General features: G+C 45.9%; 1 protein-coding gene across 1 annotated transcript in view; it reads left to right on the top strand.

Annotated features, from left to right (window-relative positions):
• Positions 1–10150: 10150 nt before the first annotated feature.
• CHSY1 (chondroitin sulfate synthase 1) overlaps positions 10151–19499 on the top strand; it is a 113148-nt gene continuing 103799 nt past the window's right edge. Inside the window, exon 1 of the mRNA XM_034784285.1 lies at positions 10151–10640. Within this exon, the coding sequence (XP_034640176.1) occupies positions 10327–10640 (314 nt within the window). The 5' untranslated portion in view covers positions 10151–10326. The remainder of the gene's footprint in view (positions 10641–19499) is intronic.

Below are 19499 nucleotides of genomic sequence, written 5' to 3'. Positions count from 1 at the left end.
TGACCACCTTGCCACACATCCCACTTGAGATTCCCACTCACGAACAGAGTGCTTTTGTGACCTGATCAAGGCCCAGATCCTCCAAGGGTAGGAGGTGCCTAACTCCTATTGATTTCAATACCTTTGAAGATCAGGGCCCAGTTGTCTAGCCCAGTGTTTCCCAAACTGGGGTCGCCGCTTGTGTAGGGAAAGTCCCTGGTGGGCCAGGACGGTTTGTTTACCTGCCGCGTCCGCAGGTTCGGCCGATCGCGGCTCCCACTGGCCGCGGTTCGCTGCTCCAGGTCAATGGGAGCAGCCCGTGCCGCTTCCAGCAGCTCCCATTGGCCTAGAGTGGTGCAGGGCCGCCCGGGGGGCAAGTAGGGCAATTTGCCCCAGGCCCCTCAGGGGCCCCCACCAGAATATAGTATTCTATGGTATTGCAACTTCTTTTATGGAAGGGGTCCCTGAAAATTGCTTTGCCCCAGGCCCCCTGAATCCTCTGGAGCAGCGAACCGCGGCCAGTGGGAGCCACCATCGGCCGGACCTGCGGACACGGCAAATAAACAAACCAGCCCAGCCCGCTAGGGGCTTTCCCTACACAAGTGGCGTCCCAAGTTTGGGAAACACTGGGCTAGAATAAGGCCCTGCTCAATTCACTTCCAGTGGGGACCTACAGGTGGATTTAAACCTCTGGTTCCTAACCTCTTCCTCCAAGCACCTGCCATGATGGATTGACAGGTAGGCAGCCCCTATTCCGACTCCTTTCACCATGCCCCGCTCCATCCATGCTCTCTTCTCCTGTGCATTTTTAACTTCTGCCTCTGTTTTCCCTCCCTGTTTGTTGCCTTGTGGTGACCGCTACCCGAAGGGCACACTGCATGGAGTGAGGCCTTCGAGAGGCTGAGCTGAGCTGGGCTCTACGAGAGCAAAAAGAAGCCCGGGCAGCACCCAAAAGGGCTCTCTGAGGTTATGCTGACCATGGAAATGTTTTACTGTCTAGTGATGTTCTGCAGCTTTGTTTCGGAGAGAGCAAATCCTTCGGAAACAGACTGATGCCTGCCCCGGGGAGAAGTCTGAAGGGAAAGGATTAAAAGGTACAGTTTGTGATCAGCTGCCTCAAACTCAGTCTGCTTCCCCTTCTTTCACTATGGCCCCCTCTCTTTAGTGATCTCACTCATCACCATTCCCCCGAGGACACGGTGCATAGCAGATTCCGATTGGCTGCTGACATTTTATGGCAGAAAGGACATGGTTAGTTTTGTGGGGTGTGACATGTTTTGAGGGCAAATTCTGGGAATTTTCTCTTTTCCTTTTTAAAAGGGAATGGAGGGAAAATCAGGAATGTGATCTTTGAGAGGACACGTTGTAAATGTGCTTCCTGTTTTTAGTGATCTCCTGCTGTACGTATGAACACTAGAGGATGGTGTCAGTGGGAAACACTACTACTAATAAAAAAACAATAATAACAAAACCTTCATTGAAAGCTGTGACCTGACCATCTCGCTGCTACAAGTATCTTCTCCTGTAAGCCCAGCACAGCAGTAATGGCTTTTGTGTTTAACCAGACATACAAACACTGTTTGCCCTACTGCTTAGGTATAAGACACCCCAGGCACTGTGTCCCCAGCTGTCACTTCTAAAATATATATTTTCCAGACACTTCCAAAAGTTAAACGAGTCTGTTCTGAAAGAAGGGTAGTCAAATGCATGAAACAAAGTTTCCTTTTGTGAAGCAAGGTCTGAATTATTGTAGTGATCAAATGCAACAGCAGTCTCTTCTTTTCCTGCCGGAAGCCCATGGAGCCTATTGCTGCATTACTATGTCAGACCATAGGAGGGCAGCATTGTTCCAGGTTTCTGGAGAGAAACAGCACAGTCACTAATCAAACGGGCTGATAGGCTGACAAATATGCCACAGGCCTAACATCTTGTCATCCCTGTGATTCAAATGAGAGGAGAAGCTGGGTTTGGTCAGTGTCCGGACTGGGGAAGGCTGAAGAGAAGAGCAGTGAGTGTTGGAAGTCTGGAGGGAGCAGCAGGCCACCGGCACTTCAGTGGCTGCTCTACCACACCGCTGCATTCTTCAGTGGCAATTCAGCGGCCGGTCCTTCCCTCCGAGAGGGACTGAGGAACCCACCGCCAAATTGCTGCCAAAGACCCGGACTTGCCATCCCTTTCCATTGGCCGCCCCAAGCACCTGCTTCCTGTGCTGGTGCCTGGAGCCGGCCCTGTGCATCACCCAGGAAAACACAGCAATGCTGGAAATATTGTGACGCAGACAAGTATTACTAGTTGCCCAATTAGATTTTTCTAACATGACTCTGTTACCTTGAATATGTGAAGTGTGCTCATTTTCCAGTGTCTGAAGAGTTTTAAAGAATTGGTTTGAACACTGGTTACCAAAGAACTGTAACAATTAGGTTCCTAGAGCAGTTAAAACCTACTCTATTTCTTTAACTCCATCACTTAAAAAATAGTAAAGAATTTATAATGCACTATTACATTATTTAAGTATTTATAATATGCTCATCACAGGGTTTTCCACAGGATAAGCGAAGAGCGCAAAATTACCAGCAAATAATGTGTACCAAACAAGTTAGCCACAGGGAAAGTGTATCTGCTGTATGATTGACAGAGAGAGGCTGTCACACAAACTCCACTTATCCCAAAAGAATGAAATCTCTCTGCTTTATCCATGTGCATAAAATATATACAAAGCCTCATTATCATTCAGGATAATGTTGACCTGCAGCTTGACAACTAGACGTGGATCTAAATTGTGTGTTTGGTCCTAACAAGTGCTCAATTTTCTACTTGTGTATATATATATATATATATATATATATATATATATATATATATATATGCTGATGTTGCTTGGGAGACTGAATGTCATATTCTGAATGCTCTATATTAGTAGCAGTAAGTTGAAGAAGCAAACACATGTACTTCTCGCAAATCATGGAGGGTTATCTAAGTTTTCTTTGCAACTACTTCCACCCCCCAGCTCCCAGTGGCCACGGTTCGCCCACCACTGCTTTATGGTGTCTCCAATATCCTAGTGCTATTTCCAAGAGCATTAGCGTGTCCAGTATCCCATAATCTCCCTGTATACAGAAGTGGCTATTTTTACATTTAAACAGAACCTTTCAGCCTCAGGGATACCAAAGCACTCCATGAACTACAAACATACTTCACTACTGAAATGCAGCTACCTCTGCAGTAGCGTAGTACATTGCACAATGACAAAAGGGAGCCAAATTTATCGTAGCCAAGTGTGCTTTAGGACCCATACTGTTCACAAAGAACAGCTAGGACACTTGTTTTACCTGAGAGGCCTCTGCTCAGTGAACGTCATGGTATCTGTCTTGAAGGATGGAAGACCATGGTCAGCCCAGCTGGGATTTGAAGCTTAGTTTCATTGAGAGCTAAAAGATTTAGCATTTTGTCTAGTACTGTGTGACTAATATTCTCACACATCAGTCTCTTCTCCTAGTTATGTGAGTGACATGGAATAAACAATGTGAATTTTGAATCTGAATCTTTCCTGTTCTGTTAGATGCCATTCCTGTCTATCCTGGGCCACTCGGCGTGTCCTCTCTGTTGTGAATTCCAGGGCTTCAGTTCCATTGGGGGCTTTGGTGATGTCATAATCCATGAGAGTCAAGCTCACCTCTGCGGAGCACGGCAATGGAATTACCGCCTTCTAATTCAAAAAAGGTGCTTGCTTTGTTTTCTTAAGTATACAGCGATCCCCCCACAATAAAATCTAGCCAAGAATGCCCTATCTCAGTGATTCTGACTCTTTCCAGACTACTGTCCCCCTTTCAGGAGTTTGATTTTGTCTCATGTACCCCAAGTTTCACCTCACTTAAACTACTCGCTTACAAAACCAGACATTAAAATACAAAAGTGTCACAGCTCACTGTTACTGAAACATTGCTGACATTCTCATTTCGTCTGTATGAAATTTTAGTTTGTACTGATTTCACTAGTGCTTTTTATGCAGCCTGTCGTAAAACTAGGCAAATATCTAGATGAGTTGATGTACCCCGTGGAAGATCTTTGTGTACCCCCAGGGGTACACATCCCTGGTTGAGAACCACTGCCCTGACATAAGAAAGGGTGGGATAAACGTAAATCAAACTCTACTTGTTTTAATCCCTGTATTCCTGTTCTCTTGCCGTTTTATAAACTTCGTCCTCTCTACGGCCGTTGTAAAGTCAAATAGATTTGACATTTTTATGAGGGTATTTTTCCTCTATGAGAAGAAGCCAGTTGACAAGATGTCAGCCCCAGCCCTGTCTTTCATTGCTTTTTAACCGTGTTAACTGCCTTTTCCTGTCAGAAGAGTCTTGTGACTCAAGAACCTGATGGCTTTCCCTTGAATCAGGAGATTTTTTAATGCCAATTTGGAGCCTGGTTAGAGTGATCCTATTCCTGCCACTACACATAGACAAGACTTGCCACACCTCACTTATTTTGAAGGGAGTTGTCCCTCCCTTTGAGTTAATTTTAAGCCAGTGTTCTAAAGTTTCTCTCAAAGTATTTTGCCATGTGTTTTAGGGTCTGATGATGCAGTTTTTACACAGGCAAAAAGCAATACCCCACCCCACCCCCACAAACCACCTGATTTCAGTGGGGTTATTTGAAGAACCACTGAATAAATACTCAGAAATTTCATTTATTCTGACTGGCACAGTTTGGAGCGAGGCCTTTCTAACTCTCTGCTAGACTTTTTGTAGTGTCAAAGAAATCGAGGTTTCTGTTTCCCTTTTCAGGCCAAAACTGGTAAGAATGTATCGTGACCTCTTGTATGTGATAATCCTCCACTAGAAATAACGTCAAATACTGCAAAAATGTAATAAAAAGAAAGTAACTTATTTTTTTAACCATTTGGAAAGAAGTGATACCACAGCAGATTAAAGGATTTTATCGGCATAACCAGTGTTATTTCACTAGAGATGGCCGTCAGTACATGCTGGGTCACATTCCATGTGTGTCAAGAAAAGAGGCTCCAAACAGAAGCTCTTCTTAGGAACTGATATTGTAAAAGTAAGCAATGCTTTCAGCCTATCCAGAAGGGAATAATTTTTTCACTTGAACAAACAGCTTTCTCTTGATCTGTCTGGGATGGAAAGGTTTCTCTTTTGCAAACGAAGGGGTCTTGCACAGCATTTTGGGGGCAAAAAATAAAAAAAAGGAAAAGTTCAACCTCTTTCTCAGGGGAAACCGCCAACCCACCCCTTGCTTCAAACTTGTAACGCTGCTGGGGAATTGTCTCCTTGCTTTATATGGGTCTGATCCAGTGCCCATTGAAGCCAATGGAGGGATTCCTACTGACTTCAATGGGTGCTGGATCAGGCCCTAAATAAACCCTCCTTTCTCTGGTTCCTGTACCAGACTTGTAACCCATTGTCTTTCACTGGCCTGCACGCTAATGTAGGAGGCATGATCTCACATACTTTTTTCCTGCCCCCTGGCTGGCTTTCCTCTCCGGATGCTTCTCACGTTCCCTCAACTACTTTCCCTTTCTTTTGATACCAGCCTGGAGTTTTCTCCTTCCTCTCATTCCTGTAATGTTTTTTTCTTTCTTCTCTCTCTTTCTCCTGTCTTTTGCCCCTGGACTTGTAAACCCAGTTGCAATAAATTAATTGCATTGCTTCCATGTGTAGGGGTAGCCCAAGAGAGAATAATTTCTTCTCTCTTTCCTTTTGCTCACTCACTTCCTTATGTTTCCACATTAGATTCCCACCTACCCGTGAATTCAAGTTTGCTTCAAAATCTCTTGTCATGACTGTAACATCCTGGTATCCCGTAGTATTTTGTTTGCTGGTGTATTACCTACAGCCAGTTGTGACAGATAGGGTAGTTTTCTGCAATAACCTGGTCAAACCTTATTGAATTAAGTTTAACTTTATATATCATTGCGGGCCAGGGATTGTATGTAATTCCATGGGGGAGGAAGACCTCAGCCTTCCAGGAACTAAAAACAGTGGGGGGTGTTTAGGCAGATTCATTCAGTAACACCTCCAGAGAGAAACCACCATCTGGAAAGGCTCACATATACTGATTCAGACAGGATTCTCTAGAATACTAGAGAACCAACAGACAAGAAAAGGACTTCGGTATAAGCAGCCTTCTTTCTGACACAGCAAATGGATAGGACCTTTTGTCCAACGGGAGGAACCCAGTCCTTAGGGAAGGGTTGGAAAGAGTGAGCCCCTCCAGAGCCCTTGTGAAGATTGGGGGGTGGGATGGAAGTGAAGAGGGTGTCATCTCTGGGAAGCTTATTAGCATTGTGTACTTTCTTTTATTGTTTTAATATGGTTTCTCTGTAATGCTTTCACCTTACAAGTAAATGTTCTTGCTTATAAATGGCTGTGTGGACCCTCACTAGAACACGGGATTTGGGATCCATGCGCGGTACCGCGTTAAAATGAATTGCAATTAAAGTAATTAAATTTGGGATCCATGGCTGCGACCGTGTTATATGCAAATCCGTGCTATATAGACGGGCGTTCTAGCAAGGGTCCGGAGTATTCTGTTTATAGCCTCTGAGAAGGTGAAGCAGGACTGCTTAGGCTGTCTGACTTGCTAGGGAATTCGCAGTGTAGGCAAGGAACTGTGCAGTCTGGAAAAAACCTGGCCCGGAGGGAGAGAGATGTGTGCCTCTGCTCAAGAGAAATGATGGCTGGGGAGCCAGAAGTCTGAGTGTGGGTGCCCTTAGTGGACTAGAGAAGTGGGATACAGGTGCAGTTGCCCTGAATTGTGGCACCAGTATCTCCACTTTCATCTCAAGCAGAAGACTAGTATTCTTACTCAGGTAGTGAGAGACTTGACTGGTGATATACCCAGCTTCTAAAAAGAATTGTACCACAACTAACAATACACAGTTCTTAAACATCTTTACTCCTATACATTCAGATAATCAACAACTAATCTATCTATTGACTCCCAGTAATGTTATAGTGACAAAGAATACAAATACTGTTAAAGCACATCATGTACTTTGTCTAAGACATGCCTTCACACTATTGTTTGATATTTGTATTCTTTTTATAACAGTCCAGTTCTTTTGATAATAGGCTGTCATATGTCAGATTTTCTTTCACCTCTCTCCTTAAGTTATGCACATTTTTTCTTCTATGGTGTTTAGAAGGAAATATTTACTAGTGTCCCCTTAGATTAACAATTTTTTATCTTAATAAGGACTAGGAAAAGGGCTAGTTGGGGGTAATTTTTTTAAATTAGTAAATAAATAAATACAATCATTTTTTATGTTTTATTCCTGGTCCTGATTGGCTTCCCTTTCATAGTTCTTGTGTCTTTGGATTGTGAACTCTTTGGTGCAGGCACTAATCTCACTGTGTGTTTGGAAAGCACCTAGCAAATTGTGGGCTGGCACCATAACATACATTTAAAAAACTAGTCATGGGAAAGCCTGGCATTTAAAGATGCAAAATTGTACTGGAAATGGCAGAAATCACCCAGCGATAAGGTCAGGATCAATGGGCTGCACCAGATACAATATGTTGCAGCAAAAGGAAATGCTGTATTAATGCCATGTCATGTCTTTACAACTACAGGGAATCTTGGGGCCACAGCAATCTCATCCAGGCTAAAAAACTTTTTTGAGTTAAATGGAGTCAGTGTAGGAAAGTGGTGCAGGCAATGTCTATACTAGGGAATTTTACCAAACAATTTATATGGGTTCATCTGTATCAGTGATAGCACCCATTGTAGATTCAATAAAGAAATGGGCCCAAGGGGTCCAGCAGGGTAAACAGTATGGTGGAAAAAATGAAGGAAGCTTATCTACACTGGGTCATTTTTTCCCCAAACAATAAATCCTGACTCACCAGTGGGTTGCAGGAAGTTTCTAGAGGGGTTGCCACATCCAGGGGCAGATTAACCCATCACTGGACCCTAACCTAGGTTAACATATACTTCTCCCACGTTTGGGCCAAACCTGAGTGGCGCTGCAACCCAATGCCTGCAATAGGAAGCTGGGCCCAGCCCCAAGGGATAGAAGCTGCCACTGCAGGAGGTGTGTGGGGCAAGGTTGCTCTGCAACCCTACCTGCACTGGGGCTTCCCCTCTGAATTGAGCTGGGATTACGCTTGCACCACTTGCATGGAGGTGCATGCATGTAATGGTGGGTTGCAAAAAAAGACAAAATGTAGTTGATGGGTCACCTTAGTAAAATGTTTAGGAACCACTGCACTAGGCATCCCCACTGGTGCTAAAGCCAGTGGAGCTGAACCAGTGGTAGTAGCCCAGTGTACTATATTAAGGAAAACTCCAGTTCAGCTCTAGCCTTGTGAGTGCTAGCGCATTGTTTTACTGATGATCTGTTTGGGCCTTTGCAAATCTACAGAGTGTGATAAATAATCAGTCTGTTGCTACCTATGGACTAGTTTATCCAATTAAAATCAAAAGGCATTGGAGGTTCTAGGGAACCAGTTTGGAGTTAGATTTGCAGTCCCTAAACACAAAGCATGGGAGGAATGCTGAATCCAAGGGTTTTTCTGATTTGTAAGATCCTAAGAATTCACAAAACTTGCATTGCCTCAGGACATAGACAATCCGATGAGCTAGTCTCCCTTGGCAGAACCATCAGGGGGCCTGGGACCAGTACACCCACCCTATTTTTATGACCCCTTCTCTCTCATTCCAACTCCCCCCTCATGCCGACTGGAATTTTTCTTTCTTCCTTTCTCATTCCCAGACCAGAATCACTCGTTCCCCATCCCCCTCCTCTCTTTCCTTCTGCTGCATGACCTTTCCCCTTTCTGTCCCTACGCTCTTCCCCCTTCCTCTATCCCCTGTTCTGTCTCACCCCCTTCCCCCTCCACTCCCCAATCCCTCTTTTCCTGGCACCCCTTCAGAACCCCTTCCCTCCTTGCCCCTCCCCCATCACCCCCTTTCCGGTCTCCCCCATCCCCTCCCTGCCACCTTCTGCCCCTCCCCCATCGCCCCCTCTGTCCTTCCCCTATCGTCCCCTCCCCCATCACCCTCTTCTTGGTCTCCCCTTCCCCTCCCGGTCACCCCCTCCCCCATAGGCCCTTCCCACATCGCCCCCTTTCTGCCCTCCCCCTTCCTGTCACCCCCTCTGTCCCCTACCCCACAGGCCCTTCCCTCATCACTCCCTTTCCGGCCTCCCCCTTCCTGCAGCCCCTCTACCCCCTCCCCCATAGGCCCTTCCCCCATCGCCCCCTCTGCCCTTCCCCTATCGCTCCCTCCCCCATCTTCTTGGTCTCCCCTTCCCCTTCCTGTCACCCCCTCCCCATAGGCCCTTCCCCCATCGCCCCCTCCCCCATCTTCTTGGTCTCCCTGTCACCCCCTCCCCCATCGCCCCCCCTGCCCCTTCCCTGTCGCCCCTCGGCCGTTCCCGCCCGCCGCGTTCCCCTCTCCGGCAGCCGCGCGCAGCCCGCAGCCCGCCCGCGAGCCAATGGGGGCTGGGGGACGGCAAGCGAGCGGGGCCAAAGGCTGCGGCCCGGGCCGGGGCGCGCTGTGCGTGCGGCGGGCTGGGCAGGGGCCGCGCGCCTCCTCCCCGCGCCCCTCCCCCCGCGCCATGGCGAGCTGAGCCGGGGGACGCGCCGCGGCGGCTGCACCAGCACCACGGGCAGGGCCGGGCCGGGCAGCGCTAGCGGCGGCCGAGCCGAGCGCGTCTCCGCCGGGGAAGGGGAGGAGGGTCCCATGGCTGCCGCCCTCAGGCGGGGGCTGCGCTTCCCCGCGCCGGGGGGGCCCGGGCTGGCCGGCTAGGGCAGGCAGCGGCGGGGCCAGGCTGCGAGGAGGGCAGCGCGGAGTCCGGGCTCCCCGGGAGCAGGGGGCGCCGGGACGGGGGGAGGCCCTGGTGGTGGGGGGCAGCGGAGGCGGGCCGGGCTTGGCTGGCAGTTGGGGTGCAGGGAGTTTTGGGGGGGCTTTGGGGGAATAGGCAGTAGGGAGAGCGACCCTCGGGGGGCTGAGGTGGGGGGCAGGGACTTGGGGTAAGCTCGGCAGTGGGGGGTACAGGGGGCGGGGTAGGCTAGGCAGTGGGGGTGCAGGGGGCGGGGCAGGGGGCGGGGCAGGTTAGGCAGTGGGGGTGCAGGGGGCGGGGCAGTGGGGGGCAGGGGGCGGGGCAGCCGGGCAGTGGGGGTGCAGGGGGCGGGGCAGTGGGGCGCGGGGACCTGCCGCCGGGGTGCAGGGCTGAGGGGACGCTCCAGGGGCAGGAGTAGGGCAGTGGCCCCCCTGGCAGAAGCCGGGGTGTAGGCGCTCCGTGCAGCGGGCGAGGCAGCGAGGGGACCGTCACCCGGGGCGCGGTGTATTTTGGGGGGCCAGCGTGTGTCGGGCAGCGAGTGGGGAATGGCTGGCAGAAGCCGCCGCTCCTGGCTCAGCGTGTTGCTAGGACTCGTCCTGGGCTTCATCCTGGCGTCAAGACTCATCCTGCCCCGCGCCTCGGAGCTGAAGAAAGCGGGACAGCGGCGGAAGGCGAGCCCGGAGGGCTGCCGGCTGCAGCAGGGCGGGGGGCTGCTGCGCAGGGACTCCCGGGGGACGCTGCTCTGGCCCCAGGACCCCGCAGAGCGCCAGGACGACATCCCGCCGGCCAGCAACTTTCTCTTCGTGGGGGTCATGACAGCCCAGAAATACCTGCAGAGCCGGGCCGTGGCTGCCTACAGGTGAGGGCTGCACCCCTGCCTTGTGCTGCTCCAGCATTGTATGGGCAGGGTCTCTTCCCCCCCCCCCCCCGCCGTGCACCCCTTCTCTGTCCTTCCCCTCCAGCAGTGCATGGGGTAGGGTCCTCCCTTGTGCACCCATACTCTGTCCTCCATCACAGGATCTCCCCCCCCGTGCACCCCTTCTCTGTCCTTCCCCTCTAGCAGTGCATGGGGCAGGATCCCCCTGTGAACCCCTTTTCCCTTATGCACCCCCTCTTTGTCTTCCCCCTCCCCCAGCAGTGTGTGCAGTAGGGTCTTTCCTTCTGCTTCCCGGGTCCCTTCTGTTCTGTGTTCACTCTCCTCCCACACATGCTTGGGGCACACTGTCCTTGTCCTGGCTGTCCCTATTCTTACACTGCTCTAGGCATAGGGCAGCCCTCCCCTTCACCATGACTTCTTTGGCATATGTAGCTCCTCATCAGTGAAGAAGATAGTCACTGGAGTAGGGGTGGGTACAGGGGGAGGGAAATATGTATGGGGATTTGCTTTATGCCCCCTTTTCTTTGCATGTTAGCCTACATCTGTTAAGTGAATAAAGTCCCTATAGGGGGTGTGCAGAGAGGAGAATGTCTGTGTGGGGGAATGTGCTTTATATGCCTCTCCCTTATCTGGGTTCCTTTGTATGTGCAGCTTCCCATCTGTTAAATGGATAAAGTCACTAGCCGTGCAGGGGAAGGGGGAGATCTTGCTTTATTCTTCCCCTCTGGACATCTCTAACCTACTGCACAGATTTAGGGGGTCTTGCTGCTAACCAGCTGCTTTGTATTCTGACAGATGGGCTCTATAAGTATCTAGAGTCTCTTCAGCAATCTCGACTTGCTGTGTATTTGATGGCATTTTTTGTAATGGCATTACATGCCTGTGGGTGACTTTGGGCTGGTCTACACTGGGGGGGGGGGGAGGAGGAGAATCGATCTAAGATACTTCGACTTCAGCTACGCTATTCAAGTAGCTGAAGTTGCGTATCTTAGATCGATTTACCTTGGGTCCTCACGGCGCGGGATTGACGGCCGCGGCTCCCCTGTTGACTCCGCTACTGCCGCTCGCTCCAGTGGAGTTCCGGAGTCAACAGGGAGCGCGTTTGGGGATCGATATATCGCATCTTAACGAGACGCGATATATTGATCCCCGATAAATTGATCGCTACCTGCCGATATCTGCTGATACCTGCCGATTTAGTTGGGAATTGGTCCTGCTTTGAACAGGGGGTTGGACTAGATGACCTCTTGAGGTCCCTTCCAACCCTGATATTCTATGATTCTATGATACGGCAGGTAGTCTGGACGTGTACCCTCTGTGTGTATTATCAACGGGGTTTGTAAAAAGAGCCTCCATATAGATCAACCTGGAGGAAATCTTGAAATATACATCCTGAGCTGCTGCTGGGTTTCTCACTAAGTAGGAAGAGATCTGCTCTGTACAGACACCAGTGTCTGACTTACACATTGCTCTGCCTTGATACCTATTAAGCCTCAAAATGCCAGTTAAAAGTTGCTTCAGGTACTACACCTCCATGCTGAGTCTCCATGCTAATCTTCTGTGGTTCTTACAATCACATTTGCCTATTATTAAAATAGCTTTCCTCTCCCTTGATGCTGTCTGGCAGACCCACACAAGCAGCAGGAGAAATCAACAAAGGCGCTGTATGTTTCTAGGCAGTTTCACTTGTTCCCAAAATAGTGTCAGATGGACCAAAGGAAACTGAAAAAATAGAAATCTTTCAGTTGTAGCCATTTATATTGCTACTTGCAACAGTAGCAGGCAAATTCAGACAATGAGACCTTTTCCGCCCAGGTTCTGACCCTTTAAGATTTAGGAGTTAACTAACTTGTTTGAGAGAACCCCTGAACAAAATTGAGGGCTACTTTGCAAATGCAAGTTTGAGTTTATATTATAGAGCTTTCACCTTAAGTTTTTTTTTTTTTATATTCTGGTTTGTTTGACTAGTTGCACTAAGTTGACAGTTTAAAAGAAGGAAATGCTCTTGCATCATAATTAAACCACTTACTCTGACAATGATCAGTCTGATAACTGATTAGACCTCCACAAATGTGCCAATACTCAGGTCTATTCAATTGCACTTTTCAGTGGCATCCCTTATTCATCATTAGGATATGCTCAGCCAACACTTTTGCACTGAACTCTAACGGTTGTTAAGATCTCTGGCACAGAACTTTTTAGCAAAAACTAGTTTGAGATTGGAGCTTTTCTTAAACTATAGCTCATTTGAAAATAGTTTGGTTACCCATATGAGGGGGAAGTGAGTAACATGAAGAACAGATTTCTCCACAGCATTGAACATTCGTGTGTATGTGTGTGTCAGTGAACTTAACCTCTGTGTTCAATGCAAAATTGCCAGGGTCATTCTGACAGTACTGTAATCTCCTCATGTTGAAACTTGATGAATGCTCCCACTAGACCAATCCTTTGTGTCTTGTTTTAAGGTACAGTATCTGGTAACACTAACCCCAACGTACTGTTTAAATGAGGCCTAACATACTGTAGCTTCCAACATTTTAATATTCGTGGAAATGTTTTTATTGAACTTTTTAAAAACATTTGCCACAAGCGTGTATAAACCAAATTTGTAGCATTGTGTAGGTGCAGTGTTCTGAATCTTTTCCATGCAAAGACCCCATATTACAATAGAAAAAAAGTTTGGGGACCCCTCTACTCCCATCTAGCCATGAAGAAAGTAATCTCCAGGTTGAGAACATGGACCAAGTAAGTAGAAAGCATAAATGGCAAAACATAGATTGTTTAATGTTCTTCAATTTTGATACTAACACAGAGAAGGAGAGCTCGTAAACCTATTTTAATTTACAGTGTTCTCTTATTAGATTGTTCTTCAGGGCAGGGATTCTCTTTGCGCTAGGCATAACAAGGTAGCCTGATCCATAAAGGGGACTCAATATGCTACTGTAATATAAACAGTAATTGGAACATAGTAACGGTATTTCATCACCAATCTCTATTCGAGCAGTCATCCGTTTGGCAAGAGTAGTATCTGGCTCTAGAGAGTGTCTCTACTCTGCTGATGTTTCCTGCACAAAATGTGCTTAGTGCTTCAACCTTACGCTAAAGGCAGATCTTGGGATGTTATGCCCCAAGGTATGCTTCTGCAAGAGATCTGTAGTAGTTAAGACCTAGCAATCTAACTTGGATATATTATAGTTTTAAATTTTTTCTGCAGATGTATCTTTAACAAATTCTTGTATTTTGTATGTTAAAAATATTTGGCCTGTTTGATCATAGGCTAGTGAAACTGAGCAAGTAAAAGTGCTTTTCATTGTTAGCAGAAATAGGAGCATCTGATTATAATGCCATAAAATGTATTAACGTGGAAGGGGATATTTAACATAAGGAATTGGCTAACTGGGCTCTTCAACATAGTAGCTCTGCTAGTTCAAACCTAGTTGGGTTGGGAATTTTAGAGAGGGAGGCGGTTATGGGAGACCTGTGGAAGATGTTCAAAGAGATGTTGGCATATGCTGCATTTATACATTGGTAGTTCCTAATATAGGACCTGAATCTGCATCCATTACACTGGGTAGTAGCCATGCAGGTAAATCCATTGACTTCAGTGGTGCTGCTACTTATGTGGGTCAGCCTTGCAGAACTAGATCCATAGGGTAGATGTGCGGGAGAGATGCACACTGACAGACATTGGGTAAAGGTGGGGAGAAGAAGGGGGGAGGGGAAAAAAAAAAACCCGTCAGCGAGCAAGATAATGCGCAGCCTGGAAGAGGAAATTGGTAATCCGTCTCTCACCCCCCCCCCCCCCCCAAATCTTGGCTTTTTTGAGAGATTCAGTAGTCACCGAATGGACAAGATCTGAGAGCTGCTACCGTTGTGAAGAGCCTAAAAGCCTTTTTCACCCTACTGTGCATTTAAAAAAACAAGTCCCAGAGATAAGAATACGCTTTCCTTTGGCTAAAAGAAACCTTAGATGGCTTATGAGTGCCAAGGTACACTCTACTAGACAATTAAAATTATTCAATTGACACAGCATCATGATAAGATGAATTGATGGTTGCAGCAAGGAAAGTGGGGAAGCCCTTGGCAAGGAATTATGGTATTGCCATCTTAAGAATTGCAGAGACTGGCTAATATGATTTCAATAGTTGTGAAAGGAGCCAAAGGTGCAGGGAGCTGAAAATCTCCAAACTATTTTAGCTCTAAGGCTTTCATTGAAAAAAGTGAAGGGGACCAAAGAACAAAATGTACACTGTCCCTTGCTGCTGTTAATTCACTTACGGTTAGGAAGAACTTGAGCAGTGCACTTCCTGAAAAACTTTTAGTCATTTCAGTGAGTTGCTAGTGGGAGAAGTGGGCCTATTGAATTTTAGGGAGCTCTAAATAGTGCTCTGGTAGCATAATAGGCAGAGTGTAGTAGACATTTGATTTAAACTGTTATTCCATCTGACAAACAGATTAGCAGAAACTGTGTCTTAGAAGGCCACTAAAATACAACATAGGAAACGGATTTGATCACCCTTGCTGTGACCATGTAAATCAGCGAGGCGGTTAGCTAGTCAGAAAGAGTATAGGTATAGGGACTGACTAACAAAGGCATGAGGCCAAGAAAAAGGATGCCAATAAATGTTAATGGTTCAGAGTGGCGGGAAGCTATCCTGAAGGGACCACAGCAGGGAGAAAATCCGCCAGTAGAGTAAGTACCAGAGGATTCCAAAGACTGCTGTTAGTAGAAAGCCTGGACAAAGATATCTTATAAATGGAATAGAAGCAATAGTCAATTTGCCAAACACTAGACCCACTCATTTATTTTGCACATAAATGATATTGACTGGGAAATTTGGAGCGTAGTTAACTTTTAATGCAATTAATGTGTAGGGAGGCATCAAACTTTGAGAACCAAGCTGAATGTTACTTTTCTGTACATTGTACTGTATGTAATTGAGGAACAAAAAAAGAGAGATGGTTTTTAAAAGACCATGAACAAGAGATGCCATTTTGCTTCTGGATAACGTTGTGCAGTACCTCATGCCCAAACTAGCCTCTTTCAGACGTTGCGCGGAAGGTTCACTTATTCAAGAGACTGCATTTTGAACACATTGTCATGCTGTTGTTGTATCTTATAGGAAATAGAATGCTGAGAAAGCTAAATACTGCTTAGAAAAGCTGCAGCAAAAGGCAGCCAAAAGGATTTGGGGTCTAAGGGTACGTCTACACTACCCGCCGGATCGGCGGGTAGCGATCGATCTATCGGGGATCGATTTATTGCATGTAGTGTAGACGCCATAAATCAATCCCCGATTGCTCTCCTATCAATTGCTGAACTCCAGCAGTGCGAGCGGCGGAAGCAAAGTTGATGGGGGAGCTGCGGCCGTCGATCTAGTGCCGCGAGGACGCGAAGTAAGTAATTTTAATTTGATCTAAGATACGTCGACTTCAGCTACGCTATTTTCGTAGCTGAAGTTGCATATCTTAGATCGATTTTTCCCCTCCCCTCCCCCAGTGTAGACCAGGCCTGAGTGTAGTGTGTATTCTGTGCCTGAGCCCAGGGCTGGCCATTGCAAGAGTATCATACAAACTCTCTATCTGCAGGCCTGGGATCTAGTCTACTGGTTGATATTCCTCTTGTTGGGTCCTTTCAGGGTAACTAGTTAGATACTGTGGTGGTCAGTGGAGTATACACTTCTTATATTTGGGAAAATGTCATTTGCTTCCAATTCAGATTAAGTGAATCCAGATATGTTTTAATCAAAATAATTGGAATCTGGAAGAAAATATTGATGCAAAAAATAAGTTCTTTTTATGGTCTGGTCGCATGCCATGGTGAGGGTATAAGACTTCTGGGAGGTCATTAATATTTACTACAGTGACCCAAAATCTGCAACGTACTCTACAGAACAAATAATATATTTTGTGAGCAACCAACTGTCATACTTCTGAGGTAAAGAGGAGACCTAGGCACTGACTTTCCCACCTAAAATTGATTGTGGGAGCAATTATATGTAAATCATAGGCACATTTGTACCTTTACCCAGATGCTATACGTTGCACCCGCATATACTTGTAGGTGCAGAATTGGGGGCAGAACTCCAACCCTTCTGGAAATCAGGGCCCTAGATTAGCTCTTCTTAGGTTTGGAAGGGGAGACTTTAAGGAGTACAGCAGACCATTCAGCCTCTCTGGCAACTTTCTGCAGGACAGCATGGCTGGTAGCTTTAAAAAGAAATTTCCTATCAAGATATAAACTCCTAGAGATCTTCTCTGGTAAGAAGGGAGACGGAATTGTATGTGGTGTTCAAGATAATAGTTTGCACTTTGTTGATGTAAGTAACACTATCAATACTAGTGGATGTAAAATTCTTCAGTGCTGAGGTGGATCAGCATATAAATGTCTTTACATTTTAAAAATAGCCTTTTTTTAAAAAAAAAAAAAAAACCTTACACGAGTGGCACCACAGATACTTAGCACCAGAGCCACATCTGCTACTAATGCTGCTTTCTCAGCATGACATTCATAGCTGAGTCGAGCTGATTGCCTTGCTTCTAAGTAAGAGCTCACTGGAGAGAATTAGTCCATCATTTAGAAACAGAGTTGCTCAAAACTAGTCTTAATTCAGTGCTCCATGATGTAGTCAAGAAATCATTTTCCCAGCTTCATTATCTTGCTGAGGCATTGACAAATTGTTTTCTTTGGCATAATTATACAATGCAAGTGTTTCTCAAAACTCTAAATGGCTTCTTTGGTCTCTTGCAAAGGAAGTTCCCAGCACACTCGGGCAAAAATGAAATACTTTTTTTTTTTTTTCCTTTAATCCTTTTTGATTTGGGACAACTGTCTGAGTAATGAATATTCTAGATTATTGTGCTTTTTATGAGTCTTCACTGGAGATAATGAAGCAAGAATTTGGAAACTGAAGATGAGGAAAAATTCCAGATCTAGGGCATGCCAAGTCACTACTGCTAAGTGCATACGTTATTACTAACAACACTATAACTGTGTGAATGGTTGCTTTTTAGGAAGTATTTAATTCCTGGTAATAGTAATTGGCTTTGTAGCCCTAACTTGTTCTTGTCTACACCTTAGTTTGTGCCCTCAAGAGATTGTATGCACTTGGTTTACATTGATTTGATTTTTAACAGCTATCTATGGAGAACCTTTGTACCTGAACAGCGGTACTAATCACGTGACTTGCATACAATTGGCTATATATGCGTGTGAAGAAAAATTTCATCTGACTCATAAAGTAATGACGTTATGACAGCTAGCCTTAATGCACTATATTAAGTGTCTTCATTCTAAAGGAAGATTGCTCAACTCTTTTTTCTTTTTAAATTATGACGTTGGTGTTTCATGCTTCTGGATTATCAGAATTGTGTATGTCTTACATGCTGTGTGAACTAGTATTGCTCAATATCATGCACATCTTCAACACTTCTCCTAAAAAAAGCCACAACAACCCTATGGACCTAATCCTTCAAATCTTGACTCATGCAGTATTCCTGTTCACATATGTAAAGATTCTATGTATATGAGAGGGTTGGGCTCTAACAGAGCAGTTCTGTTGTATGTTTTTTGAATACTGATATTCAGTAGCCACTAAAGTTTTCCTGATATATCTTTGCACAGTGTCGAGGATATACCTGGCTGAGGTTTGTAGGGACTACTGCAGTACAGATGATTGATAATCCTGGTAACACCAACTTCGGCTACCTGGCTGTAGAAGCATTGTGACCACATTTCCTTAACCAAAGGAGTCTGACTGGGGAATGGAGGGGTGGGAGCAGAGTATGGGCCTTCTCTGAAAATATCAATTTTTTGGTTTTTATTACTAAGCTTCAGGCCTAGTTCTGCAAACCTTCTAATAAATAGTTCTTGCTTATGTGAATAGTACAAGCAAAGCAAGTGGGACTGCTCATGTGAGTAAATACTGTTCAGGCCACGGGAGGGGAAAGAGAACTAAGCCCTGTGACTGTGAAGTCTTATGATTTAGGACACTACCTATAGCTGAAGATCAAGCAAAAAAAATAAACTTAAGGATTCTAGACTGAATTGGAATAGTAGCTATGAACTTGTTAAACTTGGTTTTACACTTATGACTTTGCAAGTTGGCTCTTCAATGACTTAAAGTTAAGAGGCTTGAAGTAGCTTTGAACAAAATTCCATGTTTATCATTATTATTCTTGTCTTTTGATAGACCTTTCAAATGTCAGATATGGCTGATTATATAAATTCAGGTTTGATTTTATTATTAGATGTAATAAACATGTGTCCTGAACTTTAAATTTTTCTGTTCCTATACTTTCCGAATAAGTGGATGCCTGAGCCAATAAGTGACGCATATCAAATGTCATCTGCCACTAATTCTGACAGTAAGAAGCAGCAAGTGTTGATGTTCTCCAGATGTTTTGGCCTCTGATAACTGACTCTTGTATTCAAAAGGCCTTAAGTGAGCTTCTACAAGTCACCTGTACCAAAGTTCAAATGTGTGCTAGAAGCCACAACCTTGAGTTACGTTGACTTGCTCCTTATCTTAGAAATCACATTACTTTAGGAAATGATTAAAGTATACTCCAACTGTAGTTTCACCAAAAATATTATCTAGGACAACTGGCTTTGGGCCAAGGGATATTCTGCAGTTTGAACACTTAAAAACCCAATCTGTTAGACTTTTACTGATGCGTGCAGCTGTTCCATCTCAAGTGACGAGGAGCTGTTCCCTACCAGCACTCACATAAGTGTTGATATGAGAGAACTTGAACTGGGAGGTCTGAGAGCACCTACAACCATGGGAAATAACAGACACAGCATTGCTTTACATAGCTGAGTACGCCTCTAAAACATCT

Source organism: Trachemys scripta, chromosome 10 (genome assembly GCF_013100865.1).
Source record: "Trachemys scripta elegans isolate TJP31775 chromosome 10, CAS_Tse_1.0, whole genome shotgun sequence".
In the NCBI taxonomy this organism is placed as follows: domain Eukaryota; kingdom Metazoa; phylum Chordata; order Testudines; family Emydidae; genus Trachemys; species Trachemys scripta.
Note: the sequence above shows the minus strand (reverse complement) of the source record. Positions and strands in the feature narration are given on the sequence as shown.